The sequence below is a fragment of the Amblyomma americanum genome, chromosome 2 (assembly GCF_052857255.1).
Source record: "Amblyomma americanum isolate KBUSLIRL-KWMA chromosome 2, ASM5285725v1, whole genome shotgun sequence".
Taxonomy (NCBI): domain Eukaryota; kingdom Metazoa; phylum Arthropoda; class Arachnida; order Ixodida; family Ixodidae; genus Amblyomma; species Amblyomma americanum.
Window position 1 is genome coordinate 1,115,307 of NC_135498.1, and position 22,766 is coordinate 1,138,072.

General features: G+C 48.3%; 2 protein-coding genes across 14 annotated transcripts in view; one reads left to right on the forward strand and one right to left on the reverse strand.

Moving 5' to 3' along the window:
* Nucleotides 1-22,766, forward strand: part of LOC144120418 (dnaJ homolog subfamily C member 28) — an 87,121-nt gene that overhangs the window by 21,508 nt on the left and 42,847 nt on the right. For all 8 annotated transcript variants that reach the window (XR_013312440.1, XM_077652773.1, XM_077652772.1 and 5 more), the window contains exons 4-5: nt 1,042-1,186; nt 2,788-2,997. Coding sequence is in view for 7 of the 8 variants with exons in the window: in XM_077652773.1 (XP_077508899.1) it covers nt 1,042-1,186; nt 2,788-2,997 (355 nt within the window). In the remaining variant the exon portion in view is untranslated. The remainder of the gene's footprint in view (nt 1-1,041; nt 1,187-2,787; nt 2,998-22,766) is intronic.
* Nucleotides 3,004-22,532, reverse strand: LOC144120422 (uncharacterized). Of its 6 annotated transcripts, none has more exons than XM_077652786.1 (4): nt 22,399-22,532; nt 21,705-21,863; nt 20,347-20,546; nt 3,004-3,773 (listed from the first exon to the last, which is right to left on the reverse strand). In XM_077652786.1, exons 1-4 carry the CDS (start codon nt 22,401-22,403, stop codon nt 3,742-3,744), a joined length of 396 nt encoding a protein of 131 aa, XP_077508912.1. In that variant the 5' UTR covers nt 22,404-22,532; the 3' UTR covers nt 3,004-3,741. The 6 variants fall into 6 exon arrangements, with proteins under 6 accessions (XP_077508912.1, XP_077508907.1, XP_077508908.1 ...); XM_077652781.1 differs by having other exon boundaries at nt 21,709-21,863; nt 22,399-22,531; XM_077652782.1 differs by lacking the exon at nt 3,004-3,773 and adding an exon at nt 7,756-8,528.

Below are 22,766 nucleotides of genomic sequence, written 5' to 3' on the forward strand. Positions count from 1 at the left end.
AAAAAAATAAAGCGCCAAACAGGACAGCGCTGAGGATGAGATGTCAGCGTCTGTCTCGTCGTCCCTTCCTCTGTGCTGTCCTGTTTAGCGCTTAATTTTTTCTACAAGTAAAGCAAATTATGTTGGAAGTATGGTAGTGCAAGGAAACTGGGAAAAAAGGTTAGGACTACTGAACTGTGCTTCTATTTTTTACTACTGAGTATTGTGTTTCCTCTGTAACTGTAGGCAGAATAATAAATGACAGTATTGAAAACATCATAATCGACACTGATGCTCACGGCACTGCATGCCAGAAATGCCGTCGAACCCTTTTTAGGAAGTGTAATACACAACATGCAAAAAGTCACAACACGTATGATAAAATTCTGCTGGGTGCCGAGCCATGTTGGAATAGAGGCTCATTCTTGGACAGCGTTGCTTAGTTCCAATGTACTCATTTCCCACTATTCCAGAATGGCTCGGTATTCATAGAAGCTTCACAGTCTGACCACGCTGAATTGCGTCGGACAGCGGAGGTGCGCTTTCACCGGTCGTGTGTTTTTGGCTGGTCTTGCATCACAAAATGTTGCCCATTGCTCTAGGCCCTGTTCACCAGACAGTTGAGTTGCGTCTCACCTCTGGAATGGACAAATAAGGTTCTGGAACCATCCGTCACGGCGCCCGGTAACCTGATGTCCCACAGGGGAACTCAATCCTCTGGAGACTTCCAGCGGTGCTAATGGAAGGGTTTATAAGATTTGGCAATTGCTGTAGCACAAGCCTCTATGCACAGGTGCGGGCAATGTTTTTCATGCGTTGCCTAATTGAAACTGGAAGCTGTGGTACACGCAAGCTGGCATTGGAGGCTAATGTGCTTTCGCATAGGCGTGATTGCAGTTAGAACAAAAAAGCAATATGTCCACATGTACACATGGACCCTAAGCCTTCTCTGCGAGATTTCCAAGCCAAGTGTACTTTGCAAGGAGGTGACAGTCAATGTGAAGTGACCGTGAGGGACTGCCTATGTGCTGCTGCAGTCAGCTGATGCTGCTTGTGCTGCAGCCAGGCCATCGAGCGGCTGGTGGAGGACCTGATCCAGGAGTCGATGGCGCGGGGGGAGTTCGACAACCTTCGGGGCTCAGGCAAGCCACTCAAGTTTGCGCCCGAGAACCCTTACGTGGACAGCACGACGCGCAAGCTGAATGAGGTGCGATTGCAGCCTCATTCCATCCCAAGTGCTCGAACATATGTTGGTATTGTAGATTTGGACACACAACGCCCTGATGAGTGCATGTATTTCTGGTACCAGCAAGACAACAAATATAGCTGATGTTACAGCGAGCAAATTAAAGAAATTCCCAATGATACGGAGGTTGCAACGGAGATTATATTCAGGTGCAAACTCTCAGTAACGGCAGACGCGAGTTATTTTAGAAATACTAAAATCTAATTAACAAGAACTTACTAATTAGCTGTAATTAGCTTGGCCTGGTATTAGTGTGTCTTGTCCGTGGCTACGAACTCATCATTGGCGCTATAACCACTAGACTTAATTAAATCATTAATTATTAGTAAAGCTCAGTTAATTAGACAATTAGCATGATTTTCAATAAAACTGATGTTCACTGTTGCCAACAGTTTCTTTCTGAACCTATATATCTTTTTACATTTCAACCGCACTATACTTAGGAATTTTTCTGCATGTTCGCTGAAACAGCCAGGGTTTAAGGTATACTTTAGCAATAGTTTTTGTCGGGCTAGTTGGTCTGATGAAAGTTGGTTTGCTCAAAAATGGCAACACATAGAAAAACAAGGCGATAGAACAAGCGCAACTAACAACTACTTTATTCAGGGGTTTGCACCTCCAAATATAAGACAGGTGGCCGGCACATACTCTCAGAGCATGCGTGGTAAACATGAATCATCACAATAATGATTTCAATAAGGCTGACTCGCTTTTGTACAAAACGACAGATGTGTAACTGACGCAGTTGTGTGCATTTTTTACCAGAAAAGCTTCCATTATTTCGCGTTGCTGCCCTGCCTTAAACTCGTGGCAGGGGCAGCCGCAGCCGGCACCCGCGTGCTCGAGTTTTTGTCCCCTATCTCCTAACGTGCCTGTCTTATATTTGGAGGTGCCAACCCCTGAATAAATTAGTTGTTAGCTGCGCTCGTCCTGTCATCTATGTGTCAGCTTTTTTGTGCGAAAAACCTTCCATGGTGTTTGAAGCACAGGGTGTACACTTCTGCAAGCCCCCACCCCCTCCCTAGTTTTTCAGCCGGTAATTTGGAAAAGGAAGAAAGTCCACAAATATTGAGTCCTGTATGTATGCGTTTCCTCGTGGGGAGCTACGGGGAGGCGACAGCGGTTGTTCTGCTCACACTGCTCTTCTCGCACTTCGCCACTGTGCCTCAGCGCCGCTGCCGAGCACAGTGTTCGTCTGCTGCGCAAAAGGAAAGCGATTTGGAATAGCCGCCGCCTATCATAGGTGGCATAATGCTGTTACCAAGAACACACACAAATACAAACAGTAAGTACTGATTTCTGCAATGCAGCGAAGAGGGCGGAAAAACAGGCCAGGAAGCACAGAGGGTTTCTGATCCACTGATCCACTGCTCTTCCCGAGCTCCCGTAAGGCTCATTTTTGCTCACGTAGAGGCTGCCCCTTTCTCGCTGTTGCCACTGTGGGCTGGTGGCAGTTGCATTGAATTTATTTGAATTAATTCCACCATTTTTCGTGACGCCGGCTTCTCACGAGAACGCTACCTCTAATGCAGTCACATTAAAAAGGTGCTGCGGCACCGCAGGTGCTCATCACCAATGGCTATGTGCCCGAGTGGGTGGTGCTGGAGCGCGAGATCGGTGAGGAGAAGCGGAGGCTGCGCGCGATGCTCGCCCAACGCCTCGCCTCGCTGGGGGACGAGGAGGCCCTGCGCGGACTGGAGCCGGAGGCCGCGAGGCTCAACCGCAAGATCGACAAGTTTAACATGGTCGTGCCACTGCTCAACAAGCAGCAGGTGAGCCTCATTTGTGTGCGCCTGCGGCTTTGCTGAGACAGTTGCCACAGGAGTCGTCGTGGCATGGGTTTGCAGATGATTTCCGAGACGAAACACATTCACTGCAGAGGGGGAGGGAGACATTGTTTGACGTCAACGCTAGAGTCCAAGTCCCAATTTTTCTTTGTCATTTACTGAAGGTGTAAGTTGCATGACCCACGTTCGTATGCAGTTACGCCAATGATTTGTTGTCGATTGCGTAAACCTCGTACATTATAATGTCGCGTGTTCTACGACGTCTTTAGAAACCCATCGTTTGTGCAGCCACTGGAACTACTCATCTTTTCAAGAATACGGGCCCTCTGAGCAGCCTTCCTGCTCCCAGCGGCCAAATAGAGTATCTCACGCACTTCACCTTGAGTATTCGCCCACTGAATATACGTCATAAGACGTTGCATGTGCCTCTCAAGGTGCAGAGATCTCTGCACCAGCACTCTGCATAATTCTAACCTTTTCGAAACAGCAATACAGTTTCTCTATGGTTCATCACATCATGGATTTTTACACACTTTCCGGGAAAAGATTCATATCCATATCTGGCCCCTCAATCGCAATGGAAATCCATTGAACTACGCTGCACTGCATGCACAGCAAGCAGGATCTTATGGCCATCTTCCAATCACACTGTGCAGTGTGAGTCAGAAATCCTTAATTGTGCACTGCAAGACATCCCAAAAGAATACATTGCAGTGGATGATGACATGTTCAACGTTTCCTCCTCCTTGTCCCCATGGTACCTGCAGTAGGGAAAAAAAAAGGCATGATATTTCAGTTTTTCAAATTTAACTTTTTACCGCTCTCAGACTTCCGCTTGACCTTGATGGGAAGACAATATCAGAGAGTACCAACGAACATTTATCACGTTATTAGCCACAGTTTGTTCCCAGAGCAAATGCATCGATGAATTGTTTCCTGCCTTGCGTGGAAATGTTTTTATTAATGATGCACCAATTTCAAGAATGCCCTTTTACAATGGCCTAATGCCATCGTATACTTCGCGCTAGAGCCTTCTGTGCCAACCGTTAATTTACACCGTCCAGGCTTGTGGCCAAGGGAGGCTCACGTTTCCCCACTATTTCAGTAGCTGGTCGAATTCTGTCCCTCGGACGACGCGCGAAGTCTTTCCGAATATGTTCAATGGCAGAGACCTCCATAAGGCCCGTGCTCTTCTTCAACAATTTTTGCACAAGCATATGTAGAAGAGTGCTTCGGATCTTTGTCCTGTAGAAACACATTCAAGTTCCAAATTTTTGCATGCCTAAGGAAGCAAAACCTTTTCAATAATTCCGTGGTGACTCTCTTTGTTCATGGTACCTTGAATTAGACAAAGGCGACGAACCCCATGAGCAGAGAATCAGCCCCACGCCATTACGGTACCGCCTCTGTAGTTCACCGTGGTAAGCTGATGACGAGGTCCATATCAAGTGCATTTGGGGCGACGCGTGTAACTAATCACATAACTCCCTACGACCAAGACTGGAATTAGCCAATGAAATCACTCTTTTAAATTGGTTGCATACCCCAACCAGGTGTTCCTTTGCCTAGCTTATCCTGGCAGCCCAATACTCCTCACTGATTTGTGGGTTTTGAGCTGGGCTCCTGCCGTTTAGCTCAGCACATTGCACATGAATGTCTCATAGGCCATTAAGTCTCTGTAGAGCCGGATACCAGGGTAAAATCTCTAATTGTAGATTGTTGAGTGTTTTTTCGACTGGCGTGAGCAATGAGCAACTTGGTTGCTCGATATGGGGTGATGGAAAAACCAAACCTTCCCCAAATCTGTATGTCTTCAAAACTTGTGAAGCCTCGGAATATGCTACTGTGATATGCATTGAACAGGGTTTGGCCAAGGATAATTGATAGTCTTGGTGACGTCATGTGCACCTCCAACCATTCTTTTAAAAATGTGCAGTATTAAACGTAGCCGCCGAATATGTTGCTTGAATATGACAGCAAGTTGTTAATAGTTTAGAACTAGGGGTGTGCGAATATTTAAATTTTCAAATACGAATCGAATACGAATATTAAGAAAAAATGGCTTCGAATATCGAATATCTGTTCAGTACAAAAAAAAAAATTTCAGAAAATGATAAGCAAGCAAACATTGTTGCCCTTATTTTTTTTCAAAATAGTGCACGGTCTTTGCAACTAAAATAAACAAAACTAGACTGCCTCAGTACCATATAAAGAAACATGATGTGCACAAAAATGTATACTACTTGATTAGACAGCATAACAGTATCCAAACTATAATGAGGTCATGCAAAACAAAATCCATAAAATGACAAGAGTGGCAACAAAAAAATAACGACTATTAAACCTCATTCATTCGGAGTTCAAGGGACCGGAAGAAATGCCCGGTTCATCCGAAGGCCTCTGTTAATAAAATTGCCCATGCCCCCCCAAAAAAAAATTCTGCCAAAAATGCTGAAGATGCAATAATGCCTTATGAGGCGGCTCCATCGCGCTCACACCTGCAAGCCCGTGACGAGCCACCCGTTTTGGAGTCCTGGAGGAACAACACAAATGCAAGCAAGGGGCCGGGGAACACACACTGGCGTCGGAACGGCGAGGCGGTTTCTAAAAAGGAAAAAAGAAGTAAGCCGCGCGGAGCTGGGATTGGACTGTCGGCGAATGCGCGGGCCGACATTTAAAGTTGCCGCGGGGCAGCGGTGAAGCACAGAAACCGAAACTACGCAGCCAGGCTATTTTTGTGCCCTAGCGACAGAGGCCTTCCGATCGTTGTCACGCCTGCCGTTACGCCCACTAAAGAGGTGCGCGGGTTACAATGCACTATACAATAGGCAAGATTTTTACAGAGTCGCTTGCCCTATTGTGACTACTCGACGCACCCCTTCAGGAGGCTCCCGCGGCATTCCGCAAGTAGGCTTTCCCGCATAGCGTAGTTCACAAAACGGGATGGCGGAAGTCCCGCTCGGGGAGTTATGAAGGCCACAGGACACATTCTTCGGATGTGGGCATTAAATATGTAACGTATTACCGAAGGACTAAAAAAAAAACGGGATTTCGCGTTGCGATTGCTCGAAGCGGGCCGTCGGCCATCTTGTTAGCAGCACGGGTGATATGTGGGAAAGCCCACTTGGGGAAATTACACGAGGTGAAGCCTTGCGGCGTCGGCATGCGGTCGGTCCGCGTGATAAACGGCGGAGAAGGTAGCGGATAGGACCTCTGTATTGTTTTCCTGGAATTTTTAACTCGATTATCGGCTAATTTGCCCAGATATTGTGGTTTTGCCACGGTCGAATTTATGAAAGTGTGTGCAGTATACGATCGCTGGCGAGTATTCGGGAATTTTCGAATATTCAGAAATTCACGAATATCATATTTCGAATACGAATCGAATATCAAACATATTCAATTCGTATTCGAAATTTCGAATATTTGCACACCCCTATTTAGAACAGATGGAAAGTGAGCGCAATTTAAAGTTCCCATGAAGCGACGCAAATGAAAAAAAAAAATGGGGAGTGGTTTCAACGTAGTTGAACCATGTAGACGTGCGTAAGCATGTGTTTAGCCTAGTTGGCTCACGGTTTTGCTTTGCTGGGTCGTCAGTACGTCTGGCGACGGTATTAGTTCGATATTATTGAAGGGCAGTTTATTAGGACGTGGGAAGTGCTGGTGACAAAGATTTGCACAAGTAATCGGTGAAGCAGCCGGGCGAGAGGCAGGGTAACAAGGAGCAGTTCACCAGCACGAGCGTCAGCCGGCCGCCTCAAGAACTTCATTGGCGTCGGCGGATGATTATCTCCTTCATTCTAGTAGTATTAGTTGATGACAGTGATGTGCAGTGCGCAGCACCAGGGTGCGTATATTAGTTCCATAGCAGTATTCTTTTATGAAGACGACGATGTGCAATGCACAGCTCAGCAGTGTGTTGCAGTCTAACACGAGACGTGGTCGGCTTTGCCGATAGCACAGTGCTGTCATGCAGTGGCCAGCGAAGGTGATCTGTTCGTGCCGCCGCGGGTTAAAATCCCAGTGGCTCACACAGTGAGCCGGTTTGATCTCGCGAAGTAGTTCTCTCGCAAGCAGTTACGACTCTAACAAGTCCTGGTGGAAGGAGTGGGCATTATTGCATTTTGAAGTTAGACAAGAAAATTAAAAACATATCTTTGTGTTCTACCATCAATATCCTTCTTATACAACCAGCTTTTTACTGGTAGGGTCCCTGTAAGAGACAGAAAAGAAAAATTGGCAGTGGCTTAGCGCGGCTATGCCAGGATATACGTAGCGAAAGCTAAGGTATAGCTTGGCTAGCCTTGGTTAACCTTGATTGCAAGTCCAGGTTAGTCTGGTTGTCTAGCTATGTTATTGTTGCATTAAAGACGACACATAACGTGCCCGTCTCGTGGCGGCATATTCACGGCATTTAGCCAGTCGTTTGGCGCACTGTTCCTCTGTTTCCTGGGCGATTCGTTTTCTCTTCATCTTGTTCCGATGTCGATTCCAGGTCTCCTCCTGCTTAGCAGACTTGTCGCCGTCCATACCGCTGCCTCAACTGTGGTTGTAGCGCACATGAGCTCTCCTTTTCAATCCTCCAACATCTTATCAGGCATGCGAAACAGCTGGCGAAGCGAGTGGAGGCGAGCGCAATGACGATGGAAGCGGTGTGACGTCATACCAAACGGCGGCGGCGAGGCGCACGGTGTGACGTCATGCCAAATGGAGCGGCGAGGCAACGGCTCAAGGTCTGCCTCTATGCCTCCTCGGAGCACCGCCACACCGAAATTGCGCAAGTTCGAGGCCAGTAAAGCTTTTGCTTTAAAAAATGTGAACCTCTGACTCTGCCTCGCGAGCTGTTCTGATATCGTGTTCATCATTTTGCACCCTGCAAAACTCTCCCGCCCACCACTGGGAAATTCCTGCGTGCATCGGCAGCCGGGGGAGAAGCGCCAACCTCTGAGCGTGCACGAGAGGAGTGCGAAAGGCGCGAAGGCGCTGAAATTCAAATTTTTATACAGATAACTAAACTTGTACAAACTATTAAGAAAAATTCTTGCTGGAGGATATTCGTGAAGCGGCGTCCTTTATCATTCCAGGAATACCGCACGTTTATGAGAGCCCCTTTAAAGCACCAGTGCCGGCCACGTGCCGAAGGTGGCGCCGCTTCTTGCAGTTGCGTCGACGGACCGGCTGAGGCAGTGACGTCGCCTTCTCTTACATGGTCGGCACATGTACCAGAAGCGGTGAAGGTAGCCAAGAGCTAAAAAACAAATAAACTAAAAGTGGCTCCTGAACATGTCTCCTGCAATGCATTTCAGGCTTTCATATACCCTCGACGACAGGACAGACTTTGCTGGCCTCTAAAAACTGACTGTGCACGACAGCATTTGCGGTCTTTGCAGTTGTGTTGCAAAGCTTACCTTGGGGACTCCACATGGAGCAACATTACACTATGCAGTGCAATCTCAGTGCAATAGCAAGGCCTCTTCGGGAATCCCTACAACAGTTGGCGGTTGTGTTATGCACTGGAAAGAGGGCAAAAAAAAAACGCAGTGTCGCTGTCTGCATTTCTTCTGTCCAGGTCTGCGCGCACTGCAGTGAGAAACGATTTTGCCATTAAACTTTTTCACGCCTCGTTGGGTTTCTTTAACCTTTATTACTCGACTTTTTTCCTCATGTTTTGTTTCAGCTGCACTTTTCGCTGGCGTCGGAAAGTGAAAAAATCCTGACCTCTGTTGTTCCAAGGCAGCAGTCGTCAACGGAAAAGACAAAGGCCCCTAAAGTCAGCAGGAGTGATGATGAAGGACTTCTCTCCTTCATCTTTAGTGCTATAACAAAGTGGTAGCGTTTCTTTCAGCACAAACATTGTGCGTCTGTGTTCTTTCCACACACTTTCTCGAACGCATAGGACAAAACAGTGTCGGTGACATTTGCCATGCTACTGCACGCAGTGTTACTGAGTGAGACCAGATATAACTTCAATCGTTGGCCTTTGCGCACCATTTAAAAATGAACAGTGGGGAGATCCTAATGTTTCAATAGGACCCTTCTTGCTCAGAGGCAGCGCTGTTTTCGCGTGGCCAATGCGAAGAGTTCCCCAAGAAAAGTAAAAAAAAAACGTTAAAATCTCGGGTTAAATTTTATTTTCGGCCGAATCACCCTATGTTCCTAATCGTCCAAAGTTCTTATTGGACAAGAGTACTAGATCCGGCAGCATTCTGCACATAATTTATTTTTTATGAGCCTTGTATTGTACAGCTGTGGTTTAGTTTTAAAAAAAGATATTACGTTATTCGTAGCTTTGTATCCTGGAAGTGCAGTGCCGCCGCGGTGGCTCAGTGGTTGTGGCGCTCGGCTGGTGACCCGAAATACGCGGGTTCGATCCCGGCTGCGGTGAGGCCCGTGTACTGTGCGATGTCAGTGCACATTAAAGAAGCCCAGGTCGCCGAAATTTCCGGAGCCCTTCACTGTGGCGTCCCTCATAGCCTGAGTCGCTTCATAAACTATAAACGATCTTGGAAGCGCAGTGATGCAGGCCGGCAAAGCCGTGACGACGCTTTGTTGCTCCTTGGCTCAGTAAGCACACAAACACACCGCTTCGCCGTGCCATTTTGCATGTAGCAATGACGTCGTGACAATGGCATATCTGAGAGATGAGTTGCATTTGCAGGTTTTAATACTAAAATTAGATATCTAATGCAAACAAGGAGCAAATTCTTGTGAACAATAAGAATGCTTGCTTGTGTAGGCGTAAGCTATTTTGCTGTGTGTGTCCGAATCAAGATATGGGCTGGACTGAAAAAGCTAATGCATCAGCAGCACAGATTGTTGTCAAGCCAGTCAAGAAAATGTCTACACTCTTTCCCATTTGTTGCTATGTGAACATATCTGCTGCTGAACAGTTTGGAGTGCTGTAAAGTGTTGCATAGGCACTGCGTTTTGGGGGATTGGAAGTAAGGAAGTAATTCTTCATTAGCATTCACCCAAGCGCAACCATATGGATACAAATGATGATTTTTTCTTCAACTACGAAGTTTCTGCAAAAGCTGTACAGCTTTCCTTTGTAGTGCTGCGCTATAGGGTGGATGCTGATGAATACTTAGTGTGTTGCATAGACTTTCCAGAAAATGGCAGTTTCTTCCTTGATGGCAAAGGAAACCCGACAATTATTTTATGCATGTGCACAGAATTACTTAAAGGCAGCTCAGTGGGTTGCTTTGCATATTTTAAAAAAATGCACAATGAGAGAGAGGCGTTGAAACGGTCAACAACAAGCGCTGTCGGTGCACGTGATGCAGGAGGAGCTGTAGTTCTGCGAAGCGGGCCACTCTTTGCAAGGTCCATGGAAGTTGGTCGCCGCAGCATCTTCCTCGCGGGCGACTCCACTTGTAACCGAAGCACTGCTCAGTCAAAGTCGGGCGCTTCTATGGAGGGCTGCTCTGAAAGTGAGACATAGCGCGGCAGAGGTCCTCGGTCAATCCTCCGTTCGCTCACCAAAATTTAGTGCTCAAGGAACTACTGCCGTCATTGGCGCCCATTGCAGCCCCTGTTCCTGCGTTGTTTTTGTTCATGTATGTACCAACTCGCCGTTTTACTCCCTGTCCAATGCCGTCCATTATGTGCCCTGCCCATTCTTCTCGATTTCAGCTAGGATATCTAAATGGTGCGCCACGCACTTTCACGTGCATCTTTATCGCAGACAACTTTTACAAATTTTCCCGGCTCAGCCGCTCGCTTGTTTGCAGCGAAACTGCGCACACTGTTTTCTCGTAATAAGTTTGAGCTTGTCTGTTCCGGCCGCGCATGGTGCCGAGATGAAGGGACCGAAAGCTGCCAGCGCTGGGTTTCCGCTGAAGGGCGCCATGTGTCGTCTACACCATGCAACCAGATTAACGAGGAAGAAAAAAGTTACCGCAGTGCACAAGCTCCGTGTGCACCGCAAACGAGCCCCTCCATGGATGCATGCCACCCGCGCACACCTGTGGGCAGGAGACATTAGTGCTAAAGTGAGGAGTGAGCTGTGGAAGAGAAAATGATAGGTGGGAATAGGACAAAGTTAATGATATCCTAGTTGATATCAAGAAGAGAAATTTACGCTGTCATGGCATGTAATGCGAAGGCTCTAAGATAACCAATGGTCGCTTAGGCTAACGGAGTGGATTCCAAAAGAAGGCAAGTGAGGTGGGCGAATAAGATTAGGGCAGTCATTGGACCGGGATAATTGGGAAGATATGGGAGAGGTCCTGCCGGCGACATAGTTAGGCTGCTGCTGATGATGATGATTGTTCCCCGACCCACTCTGCCCCCCCCCCCCCCATGATTTTCCTGTCTTCTTTCATACCACCTCTGAAAGCCAAATAGACTGCTCGATGGTGCTCGGAAGCTATTCAGTTTATTTTGGGGCTAGAAAATTGTGCTTATGTCTGTTAGCCACACACAGCTGGTAGCAGTACTACTCCGGAGCGGAGTTCTGCGAATAGTCGTGACACAAGCAACGAACACATGAAAATACAACTTGGCACCGTGCATGCCTGCTGTAGCATTTCCTTTCCAGCTTGTTGTCGGTCCTCCGTTAAAATAAAGTTGGGGGGATTGGATGGACGTTTTTCCATGCCTCACGTGACACAAAAGCACTCTGACGTCACAGCCATCATTCGGTTGTTGAAACCGAAAAAGCATGACAAAAAAAATTCGATTATAATTTATTTAGCGGTCGTAGGCGAATAAGACATGGTGATTCATGCGTAGTAGTGTCCTCCGCGTCACTGTAGAGAAGAAAACATGCCACCAAAAATTAGATGTCTAGTACAAGCTTTCCTCTGGCCTGGAGCTCGGCTAGTAAGGGCTGAAATGCTTGAAAAATGGGTCTTTGACCCCACCTTGAGTAATCGAAAAATACCTTGTGTCATGGCGCCCTTTGGCCATAGACGCCCTTGCTCCATAAAAATCCATAATCATCAAAATTAGGTGTATATACTCCTTTAAGCTTTCGTCAGCACGTTTTGTGTAGCATTCTCGACAGACGCTTGGCGACTGTTCGCTGTGCACTTTCACGTTTCCCTGTCTTCACTAAACGCTACCGTATAAACTACGAAGCACAAAATGCAACTGATGGACGTAACTCGTAAAAAGATCTCGCAGACTAGACCAACAACGACGTGCTTTTGGTGCCAGCATGACCCGCCATAAAGACGCAAACCGTGTGCAGGCCTCGCTCTGCCAATGGAAACGCGGTTGGAGAAACAGTGGCCCCGACAGGACAGGGTGTCCCGCTGTGCTGGGGCAGACGGTGGACTGTGCAGGGCGTGACGGTCGCCTCGTGGATCGCTCCCGCGCGTGGTGCTGTGATGAATTATTATTGGCTCTTTCTTTATAACAATGGAAGGAAAAGGTGCTGCCGGCCGTGGAATCTGCCATCGAAACCTGAAGCACCTGAGCTGCGGCTAGCGCGAGTAAAAGGAGAGGGAGAAGACAGTAAAGGGGAGAGCGACAGCAAGAAAGGATATGAGACAAATGGAGACTTCGCGCGTTTCCAGACGACCCTGACCACGGGCACCTGGGCTGATTAAGTGCCATTATAATTATAGACCCCTAGAGGGCGGCGCAAAACACACAGACTCCCATGTGCAGTGGCGCGCACGCATTCATCGCTTTGGGTGTGCACGGCTTCTGTGTGTATTCGACCCATAAGGTTTCTTACTACTGACTAGAGGGAAAGCTGGCGGCGCTGCACCTCAGCCACCATGGACGCTCAAAGCATCAGGGGCCGGTGAGCTACTTGGTGCGGGACAGTCGGATTTTTTCGGGAACACGGAGTGGCGTTACTAAGATGTCCCATTCCGTTCACGGCGCGCCCTGCGCGCAGACGATTTTGGCGCGAACGTAGTGCGCAGAAGTCATAACGAAAATGCAACAGCACACGACGCCAATAAAAGTTTTCTGTTTTCCGAAATGCCATTAAAAAAATCTCTTGAAGTCTTTAGGCAACATTTTTTTTTAACACAATTTTTTGAAGAGTGCGCCTGTTAAGCACGAAATATTAATTTCTGTGGTGTGCAATACTTGGCCAATTGCAAAGCAATCCATCGCTTATTTTGGGCAAACTTCGCATTCGCATGCTTTTCTGCTCGTTTGGTGCAATTTATAGACAGGATATTGAATGTTACGGCATTCTTGATCGTCGAACAACGTTTGTTTTTAATTATTTTTTGGCCAAAAAAAGTCGGTAGCTCTCCATCCTATGATGCTTAGAGCACCCATGGTGGCTGAGGGCGTTGGTCTTGAGGAAGCTCCATGCAAACTTGCATAGATGGCGCGCTTCCCTCTAGGTAATAGTAAGAAACTGTATGATTCGACCATAGAGTTTCTTACTGTACACGAGAACATATCCTATGCACGGACCATGCACGGACATAAGGCGCGTCCACTTATCTCCACTAGGGGGCTGGATGGCGCATCGGGCGCCCGAAAGTGGAGCCACTGGCAGTAAGCGGCCTTGTCCCGGAATTCAGCCTTTGGCAGTGCACGAAATCGGACCTCAGCACGGTTTTTCAATTTCAGTTTGTTTTCTCCCCCCCCCCCCCTTTTTTTTAAATTGGTTTTTGGGGAAAGGAAATGGCGCAGTATCTGTCTCATATATCGTTGGACACCTGAACCGCGCCGTAAGGGAAGGGATAAGGGAGGGAGTGAAAGAAGAAAGGAAGAAAGGTGCCGTAGTGGAGGGCTCCGGAATAATTTCGACCACCTGGTGATCTTTAACGTGCACTGACATCGCACAGCACACGGGCGCCTTAGCGTTTTTCCTCCATAAAAACGCAGCCGCCGCGGTCGGGTTCGAACCCGGGAACTCCGGATCAGTAGTCGAGCGCCCTAACCACCGAGCCACCGCGGCGGGGCATTTCGTCTTTTTACCGTTCTCTTCTTTTTCCACGACAATGCCTACCTGTTGCGCCGTCAACTGCATGAGGAGACCAGCAAAGTTTTCGGGAAAGACGTTAGATATGAGGGTCCAATGAATCGCAATGGGACGACACTAGCAGACGACAGAACGTCGCTGCACACAGTACGTACGGAGCTTCGTCTGTTCAACTGTGGCGTCCTGTTGCGCTAGCGTCGCCAACTCTGCTCTTTGTTGTGATGCACGTTGTCGCGCTCTAAGCCCTAGTTATAGACCTCCTGCATGTTTGTAATCAAACGAGGTGGCGCTGCAGTCGCTAGCGGGCTCGTGGTAGGCGAAAGGCCAGGGAGTGTCGTCGCGGAGAGGTGTTGAGCGCGGGTTTTCAAGGCTTGTAGGCGCGTTTTCAGTTTCTGCGAATCACAGCAATGGTTGATGTTTACAGCTTAGTAATTTCTTGAAGTACACGAGCTCCCGTTGGCCACTTGCGGCTTATTCAGAGAAATAGTTTGCCACTGTGTATTGTATATATGGTTAGTAGTAAACAGAAAGCGTTTCCGCCGTTGATTTCTACGCTAGGCATTGAATAAAATAGGAAGTTTTTGACACTATGCTCTAGCCAGAAGGATTTTACTTCGGGACAGTAGTGAGAGGATGTGTTGGCGTTCTTTCGGCGGAGCAGACGTGCGCTCACCGTCTGCTGACATATGTAGGTGTCGTGCTGTGCGAAAAGTGGTTACAGCGTCGTGTCCTTATTCTCCTCTAGCTGTCCCGCTCAAGCGCTGTTTTTATCCGCAGGATCACGCAACAGCCAGGCCGACTTCTCCCCTTGTTAAACTGGTCGATTTGGCGAAAATTTTTGATTTCTGGAATTATTTTCTTTCTTAGTCCTGGGGTGTTCTGTTTCGTGACGAAAAATGATAGCAAAATATTCAGTAGAAATTTATAAAGTACGCTTTCGAGATGCGGTGTCGTCGAAAATTGAGGTAATTCCTTTGAGGCTTTGAGTTCAGGGCCGCATTTCTTTGACCAAAGCGCAAGCGAAGAGGCCAAAAACGAGGAAATAAACATTAATTATAAGGTTCGTTTTCTGACCTTTCACATTTTCTGCGATTGGCATCACTCACACCTTCGTAATTTTGTAACGCATGAAAATAGAATGATTCTATTTGTCGAAAACGATTCCTGAGACGTTGAGGAGTGTAAATTTATCTCTCGATTTTTTTCCTACACGTGCAGTATTACGTTCGTTATTTTTGTAAGAAACGTTTTCACGTAACTATGCATGCATAAGTACATGATCATCTAAAAAAAGAAGTAATAGCGTCATATAGAGAACAGGGCTTTGTGAACATGCTGGCATAAAAAATTTGCGCACTTTCTACTCAATTAGTTAAGACCTTGAGATGACTTGACGAGGGTGTTAATTATAATTACCCAAGAACTGCACCAGGCATAGCTAAAAATAAAAGGCATTTCCGAAACTAGCGTAGCAATTTCATATTTGCACCAAATTTAGTTTCATATCGCGTGCATAAATAACGAAAATACCTTTCATTGCCGCGCCCCCTCTCAATCTCGACACGTCTGTTAGTATAGCACGCCTGCGGCTGCTTCTTTCCAAACAAGTTTAATTCGCGGTCATGGACTGCATCATGAAACATGACATATGCATGATGCAATGAAAAAGCATGTGGCTTTTAGCACACTTAAGGTACGGTATTCTAAGCACGCCAACGTGACCGCGCATGAACTTATCAGACTTCTTTCTACTCGAATCAAATAATTACGTCCGTCATATTAAGAAACACTTTCAAGTAAATATCAAATGCCATAAAACGTGCCATTAAAACATGCTTTGCTATTAACAAAAGAACGCATTCCTTGGGGGCGAGTGAACCTGCCGGCGGGGGCCCCGTGCACACCGGCTCAAGGTGATAAATGCGTGCGCAGCTACATACGTGCCTTTTTTTCCTTGCGCAGTTATAAGCGTACCATGCTGACGTTCAGGTGAATGAACGCAGTAACTTACATGCTGTTAAGTACATTGAGTGGCAGTGCCGATCGACTCCCAGACTTCGCGCTTTAGTACCGCGGCCCATTCCCCGTTAGCCAGTTTGCTAATGCGGTATTTATCGCGAGAAGCCTATCGGGGCTAATTTAAATTTCCTTTTATGCTACTACGTGGATCGAACAGTGACACAGCTGATCAATACATGCTGCTTTTGCAGTGCGCAGGCATGATATGCAACCGCCGGTAGCTGCAGCAGCTGCGGTAGGCACCGGCTGGCCGTAGCTGTTTTGCCTACCATGCGAAAGTCGCTGCTGACATCAGCGCCGCCGTATCTTCGTGACGTCGCGGGGTGAAGGAGGTCTATGGACCTCCTGCATGTTTGTAAACAAACGAGGTGGCGCTGCAGTCGCTAGCGGGCTCGTGGTAGGCAAAAGGCCAGAGAGTGTCGTCGCGGAAAGTTGTTGAGCGCGGGTTTTCAAGGCTTGTAGGCGCGTTTTCAGTTTCTGCGAAGCACAGCAATGGTTGATGTTTACAGCTTAGTAATTTCTTGAAGTACACGAGCTCGCGTTGGCCACGTGCGGCGTATTCAGAGAAATAGTTCGCCACTGTGTATGGTATATATGGTGTAGAAAGCGTGTCTGCCGTTGATTTCTACGCTCGGCATTGAATAAAATAGGAAGTTTTTGACACTCTGCTCTAGCCAGAAGGATTTTACTTCGGGACAGTAGTGAGAGGATGCGCTGGCGATCTTTCGGTGGAGCAGACGTGCGATCACCGTCTGCTGACATACGTAGGTGTCGTGCTGGGCGAAAAGTGGAGGCAGCGTCGTGTTCCCATTCTCCTCTGTCTCGCTTAAACGCTGTTTTTAGCCGCGGGATCACACACCAGCCAGGCCGACTTCTCCCCTTGTTAAACTGGTCGATTTGGTGAAAATTTTTTATTTCTGGAATTATTTCCTTTCTTAGCCCCCTGGGGTGTTCTGTTTCGTGACGAAAAATTACAGCAAAATATTCAGTAGAAATTTATAAAGTACGCTTTCCAGATGCTGGGTCGTCGAAAATTGTGAGGTAATTCCTTTGAGGCTTTCTTTGAGTTTAGGGCCGCATTTCTTTGACCAAAGCGCAAGCGAAGAGGCCAAAAACGAGGAAATAAACGTTAATTTTAAGGTTCGTTTTCTGACCTTTCACATTTTCTGCGATTGGCATCACTCACACCTTCGTAATTTCGTAACGCATGAAAATAGAATGACTCTATTTGTCGCAAAAGATTCATGAGACGATGAGGAGTGTAATTTATTTCTCGATTTTTTTTCCTAAACGTGAAGTATTATGTTCGTTACTTTTGTAAGAAACGTTTTCACGTAACTATGCATGCATAAGTACATGATCATCTAAAAGAAGAAATAATAGCGTCATATACAGAACAGGGCTTTGTGAACATGCTGGCATAAAAAATTTGCGCACTTTCTACTCAAATATTTAAGACCTTGAGGTGACTTGACAAGGGTGTTAATTATAATTACCGAAGAACTGCACCAGGTATAGCAAAAAATAAAAGGCATAGCCGAACTAGCGTAGCAATTTCATATTTGCGCCGAATTTAGTTTCATATCGCGTGTACAAATAACGAAAATACTTTTCCTTGCAGCGCCCCCTCTCAATCTCGACACGTCTGTTAGTAGCACGCCTGCGGCTGCTTCTTTCCAAACAAGCTTCGCGGTCATGGACTGCATCACGAAACATGACACATGCATGATGCAATGAAAAAGCATGTGGCTTTTAGCACACTTAAGGTACGCTATTCTAAGCACGCCAACGTGACCGCGCATGAACTTAACAGACTTCTTTCTACTCGAATCAAATAATTACGTCTGTCATATTAAGAAACACTTTCTAGCAAATATCAAATGCCATAAAACGTGCCATTAAAACATGCTGTGCTATTAACAAAAGAACGCATTCCTTGGGGGCGAGTGAACCTGCCGACGGGGGCCCCGTGCACACCGGCTCAAGGTGATAAATGCGTGCGCAGCTACATACGTGCTTTTTTTCCTTGCGCAGTTATAAGCGTAGTATGCTGATGTTCAGGTGAATGAACGCAGTAACTTACATGCTATTAAGTACACTGAGTGGCAGTGCCAATCGACTCCCAGATTTCGCTCTTTAGTACCGCGGCTCATTCCGTTAGCCAGTTTACTAATGCGGTATTTATCGCGAGAAGCCTATCGGGGCTATTTTAAATTACCTTTTATGCTACTACGTGGATCGAACAGTGACGCGGCTGATCCATACATGCTGCTTCTGGAGTGCGCAGGCATGATATGCAGCCGCCGGTAGCTGCAGCAGCTGCGGTAGGCACCGGCTGGCCGTAGCTGTTTTGCCTACCATGCGAAAGTCGCTGCTGACATCACCGCCACCGCATCTTGGTGACGTCGCGGGGTGAAGGAGGTCTATAACATCAATGGGGGATAAGTTTAAGAAAGAATAGGAGGAAGCCTTCACCAGACAGCCGGCTTTGCAGTGACCATTTTACCGAATTATGTTTAGACCGGCCGAACCGGAGCGAGGGCGAGGCTACTGCCTGGTGAGGTGCCGACGGTGTTCTGCTGGTTCACATTAGCGCCTCCAAAAGGTATGGTACTGCTTCTTTGACGGAGTGTATCATGTACTGTTTCGTACTGTAGCAAATTATGCCTGAATGGGCTTTTATTCGTGATGCTTGGTGCAGTTGACTTCTAACAGCGCTTGTCACAAGCGCTGCAGCATTAGTCTTTCTCGTCACTCTTTTCTCTCGCGCTCTGCAGCTGAGACGTGGTTGTGCTATGGAGTTAACTAGGTTAAAAGTACGCCCGGACGATAAATGACATCCTAAAGCGGTAAACATCACCTGCCGTCGATGAGAAAAGACATTGTTCGCCACCAACTCGAAACTGAAACTGCGCCAGCTGTATAACGAGTGGCTCTTCGAGTGTCAGGATTTCCGCGCCATCGTTGGCCTGTTTTTTTTTTTTTTGATACCAGATAAGAACATGGTGTTTAATGCACGTATCCCTTAGCCGCGGCAGGGTGAGACCTACATGCCTGCTTTCTTTGGCTTCTTTGAAATTACAGGGTTCCTCAATCAATGCTCACATTTCTCGCATTGAGCTTGCTTATTCCTTTGATATTACAGTAGACGTTACAAACTGAGGACGGAAGGGTGAAAGACGCGACTTTTTGCATTGAAATACACAGCAGACACCGAACTTCCGGGATATGCCGCCTAACTTCCGGTGGCTTCACTAGCGCCCACTTCGGGAAGCGGAAATGCGGCATCCAGCCGCCTAGTGGGAAGCACTTTGTGCCGACACGTGTGTTATTTTTTCCCCTGGCTCTATATGCACTGGCCACAGCCTGCTCATATAAAGATGTTAGTTCAGCGCTCTTTCCTATCCGCCTCTTGAAGATTGGTTGGTTTTTGCGGAAAGGAAATGGCGCAGTATCTGTCTCACAGCTCGGCGGACACCTGAACCGCGCCGTAAGGGAAGGGATAAAGGAGAGCATGAGAGAAGAAAGGAAGAAAGAAGTGCCGTAGTGGAGGTCGCCGGAATAATTTCGACCACCTGGGGATATCTAACGTGCACTGACATCGCACAGCACACGGGCGTCTTTTTACGTTTCGTCTCCATTGAAACGCGGCCGCCGCGGTCGGGTTCGAACCCGGGTACTCCGGATCGGTAGACGAGCGCCTCAACCACTGAGCCACCGCGGCAGGTTATCCGCCTCTTCCTTCCTTGAATGTGCCGCTGAAAAGACGATCGAACTCCAACCTGCTCGACAGCTTGCGTTATAGGAGGCACTTGGCTCTCCTGTGGTATTTTAAAGAGTACTTTTAATAAAGGAAGTTATGCTGTATTTCTTTAACAAAATTAGCGTAAGTGAATGCTTTGTATTAGGCTTGTATGGAAGTTAGGAGAGCGTTCATTTGACGCATGTGTCGAGAAAGGCTGTATTAGCTGCTACGGCTAAATGCACACTTTCTACCCGACACTATAGCCAAGCCAAAAGTGAGGCCATTCCTTCACGCCATTACCGCGGTGGATGAAACTTCCTTCTAGGAATGTACGAGAAACCCAATCCACTGCGAGTCAAATGCCTCTCCCATCTCCTCGCAAACTTGAGACTTTGTCGAGTGTGAGCTGAATAGCATCACCCTGTAAAAAGAGGCTCCTGGATGAAGGGATATTCGGCCTTCGGTCAAAATGCGCTCGGATCTCGCCATTTGCGAGGCAACCCCGTAGGCCACGCCCTTTGTCTACAGACGACTGTGCACCACTGAAACTGGCCGAGGCCTCCGATGTTTTTTCAAGTGAAGCTTAGCGCAGTCGCGGATGCCTCTCACGGGCAAAATGCCGGTCAGTTGTAGGCCGGTACTTGGCAAGGATTCCAGGCCTCACTTTTGCGCCGCTCCATCTGCTCGAGGAGGGCGACGGACACAAAGCCGGCCACAATGCAGACGACCAGCATGGCGGCGGCCAGGACGAAGAGCAGCAGCGAGTGGCCCGAGCGATCCTCCTCGTCGTCCTCTTCTCGGGCCTCGCGGCTTCGAGCCTCGCCGTAGCCGCGGCGGGACCTCCTCGTACGCCCGCTGCTCCTCCTGCAGGCGTTCAGCGATCCGTAAGCAGCCATCCGAGTGACGCCGACTACGCTGCGTGGCGCGCAGGCTACGAGCGGTTGAAGCTCTTTATTGTTTCAGTCACCTACGAACCGGGAGATCTTGGGACTTGGCTGTAGGCCGGCAGACTTCAACGCATGTAGTTTGCGGCATGAGGCGTTCGAAGAAGTATGTCTCATGCGCAACTTGGTTGGTTTATAAGATTCCCCCAAGGTGTGGTCGATTTTATTCGGCCAAACTGGCACATGTTTAAATATTCGCTTCCAAGAGCACGCGCGTACCTTGAGTAGGCCGGGAGGACCTGCCCTGCCCGTTCACTGCAGTCGCAGTTGTAAAGGCTGCTATCCTTAGCCTAATTGCACAGAGATCATATTAAGAAGGGGCAGTTGGAAAGGGAAATTGTCGAGGCTGTTGCCATCCTGGGATCGGAGTCAGATAAGTGTGTCAGCGCACCTTCTGTGTCTATTTTTCAGAAAGACTTAGCGCTTCGGTCAGCGTTGCGCTAGGTTGTTTTTGTTTGGTTTTGCGCAGGTTAGTTGTGTCATCGTTACTCGGTTTTTTTCCCTTCGCCGTACCGATTGTTTTCGTCATGGTTGCCATTGAACTGTTCACTCATGCTTCATCTTCATTTTACGATTGCTTGCCAGATTACACGCGCGACTGATCCATATAAACTCTGCTGTTTTTTAATAAATGTTCAGCTGCCAGTACCGTCCTGTGTGGTCGCCTGCCTCAGTCCCGTCCTGTTTTGCGGTTTTGCTCCTCACGGGAGATCTTGTTTGCTTTTGGACGCCATTGCGACGCCTAAGCTTGTATCAGCAGCTCCGATACGCCGGACCCTTTGTCATCATCCGTCGGCTGAGTGACGCCACCTGTGTCATCGCAATTGGTGACGCATCGAAGACGACGCAGCCCGCTCACGTGGCTCCACTGTAACGGTGCAATCCTAGGTCTTCGTCTGCCCGGGTACAAGTGTTGCGCCGATTACGCTGCGCGCAGGGTGGAAGAAGCGCGATGACTCGGGCTGTGGGTCGCCTGACGTTCCCAGCTTTCACCCATTTTTCCGCTCATCTTCTAAATAAGCCCATCCCCGCAACAGAGAGTGTGCGTTGCGACGTTATGACCAAGGGCGGTACGTACTTACTCTTGTCGGCTGGAGCTTCCTCGCCGGATGCGACGACGGTGGGTGCCAACACGAGCGCATCGCTGACGCCGTCGCCCGCTTCGCTGGACACTGGCGCCGGCTGCTGGGCGGCCGCTCTCGCTTCCTCGGGTCGCGCATCGGGGCTAGCAGTGGCGCTGCAACGACCGCGTCATCGCAGCGCTTTGAACACCGCTTTCCTGCCTTGGGTGTGGGCATTCGAGGGATGCAGAGTCGTGTACGGGGGAAGAAAAAGCGGCTCTTCCAGCCCCTCGGTGCCATGGCCAGGCTGCCCTTGTAGCATTGAAATCGCATCCCCAATAGAACGCTGCTCGAGCCATCCTGTGCTTGCATTAGCGCTGGAACATGCCTTCAAGCTGATTTCTTAGTAAGAAATCCGCGCGTTTACAGCATCGCCTCTCTACGATTCTGCTATCACCTGCAGAGTGGCAGTCGCCTCACGACAGAGCCATTCGCGAAGCCTGCGCTGGCATCCAGCGCAGTCACCAATGCTCCCTTTTCATTGAGACAACAGATGGCGCCTCGCAATAGTTCCGCTGATTGGCCTCGTACATTGCTCAAAACGGCTTCCGACTCAAGCTTCGCGAGCTGTAGCAATGTCTCACGAACGCACGCTGCAAATGGCAAACCGTGTGTGGGGCACAGGAGGCTGCATGCGATGTGCGGCCGTACCTCATATCCGCGCCACATGTTGGCGACCGGCCGGCTGGCCTCAGCGGCGGCTGTCCCCGGGGCAGCTGCTGTGCGGAGTAACATGAGACGCTGAACAGCAGTGATGATGGTGATATATCACAGGAACGAAAATAAGTGAGCGATGCTGATGCGCATAGCGCTGCCGTTTGCTTTCGCCGTGGTGAGGTGTTCCATTTTCTACAGCCGCCGTAATAAAAACGTTGGAGGACTCCTGTGCTACGCTTATGAGTTTACGCGATAGCGTACGCCGTTTGGTGCGTCATCTGATGCTGCTGCGACTCTAGATTTTTCTTTACAAGATTCTTTTATTAGGACGACGATATACACCGATACTTAGAATCAGCAAG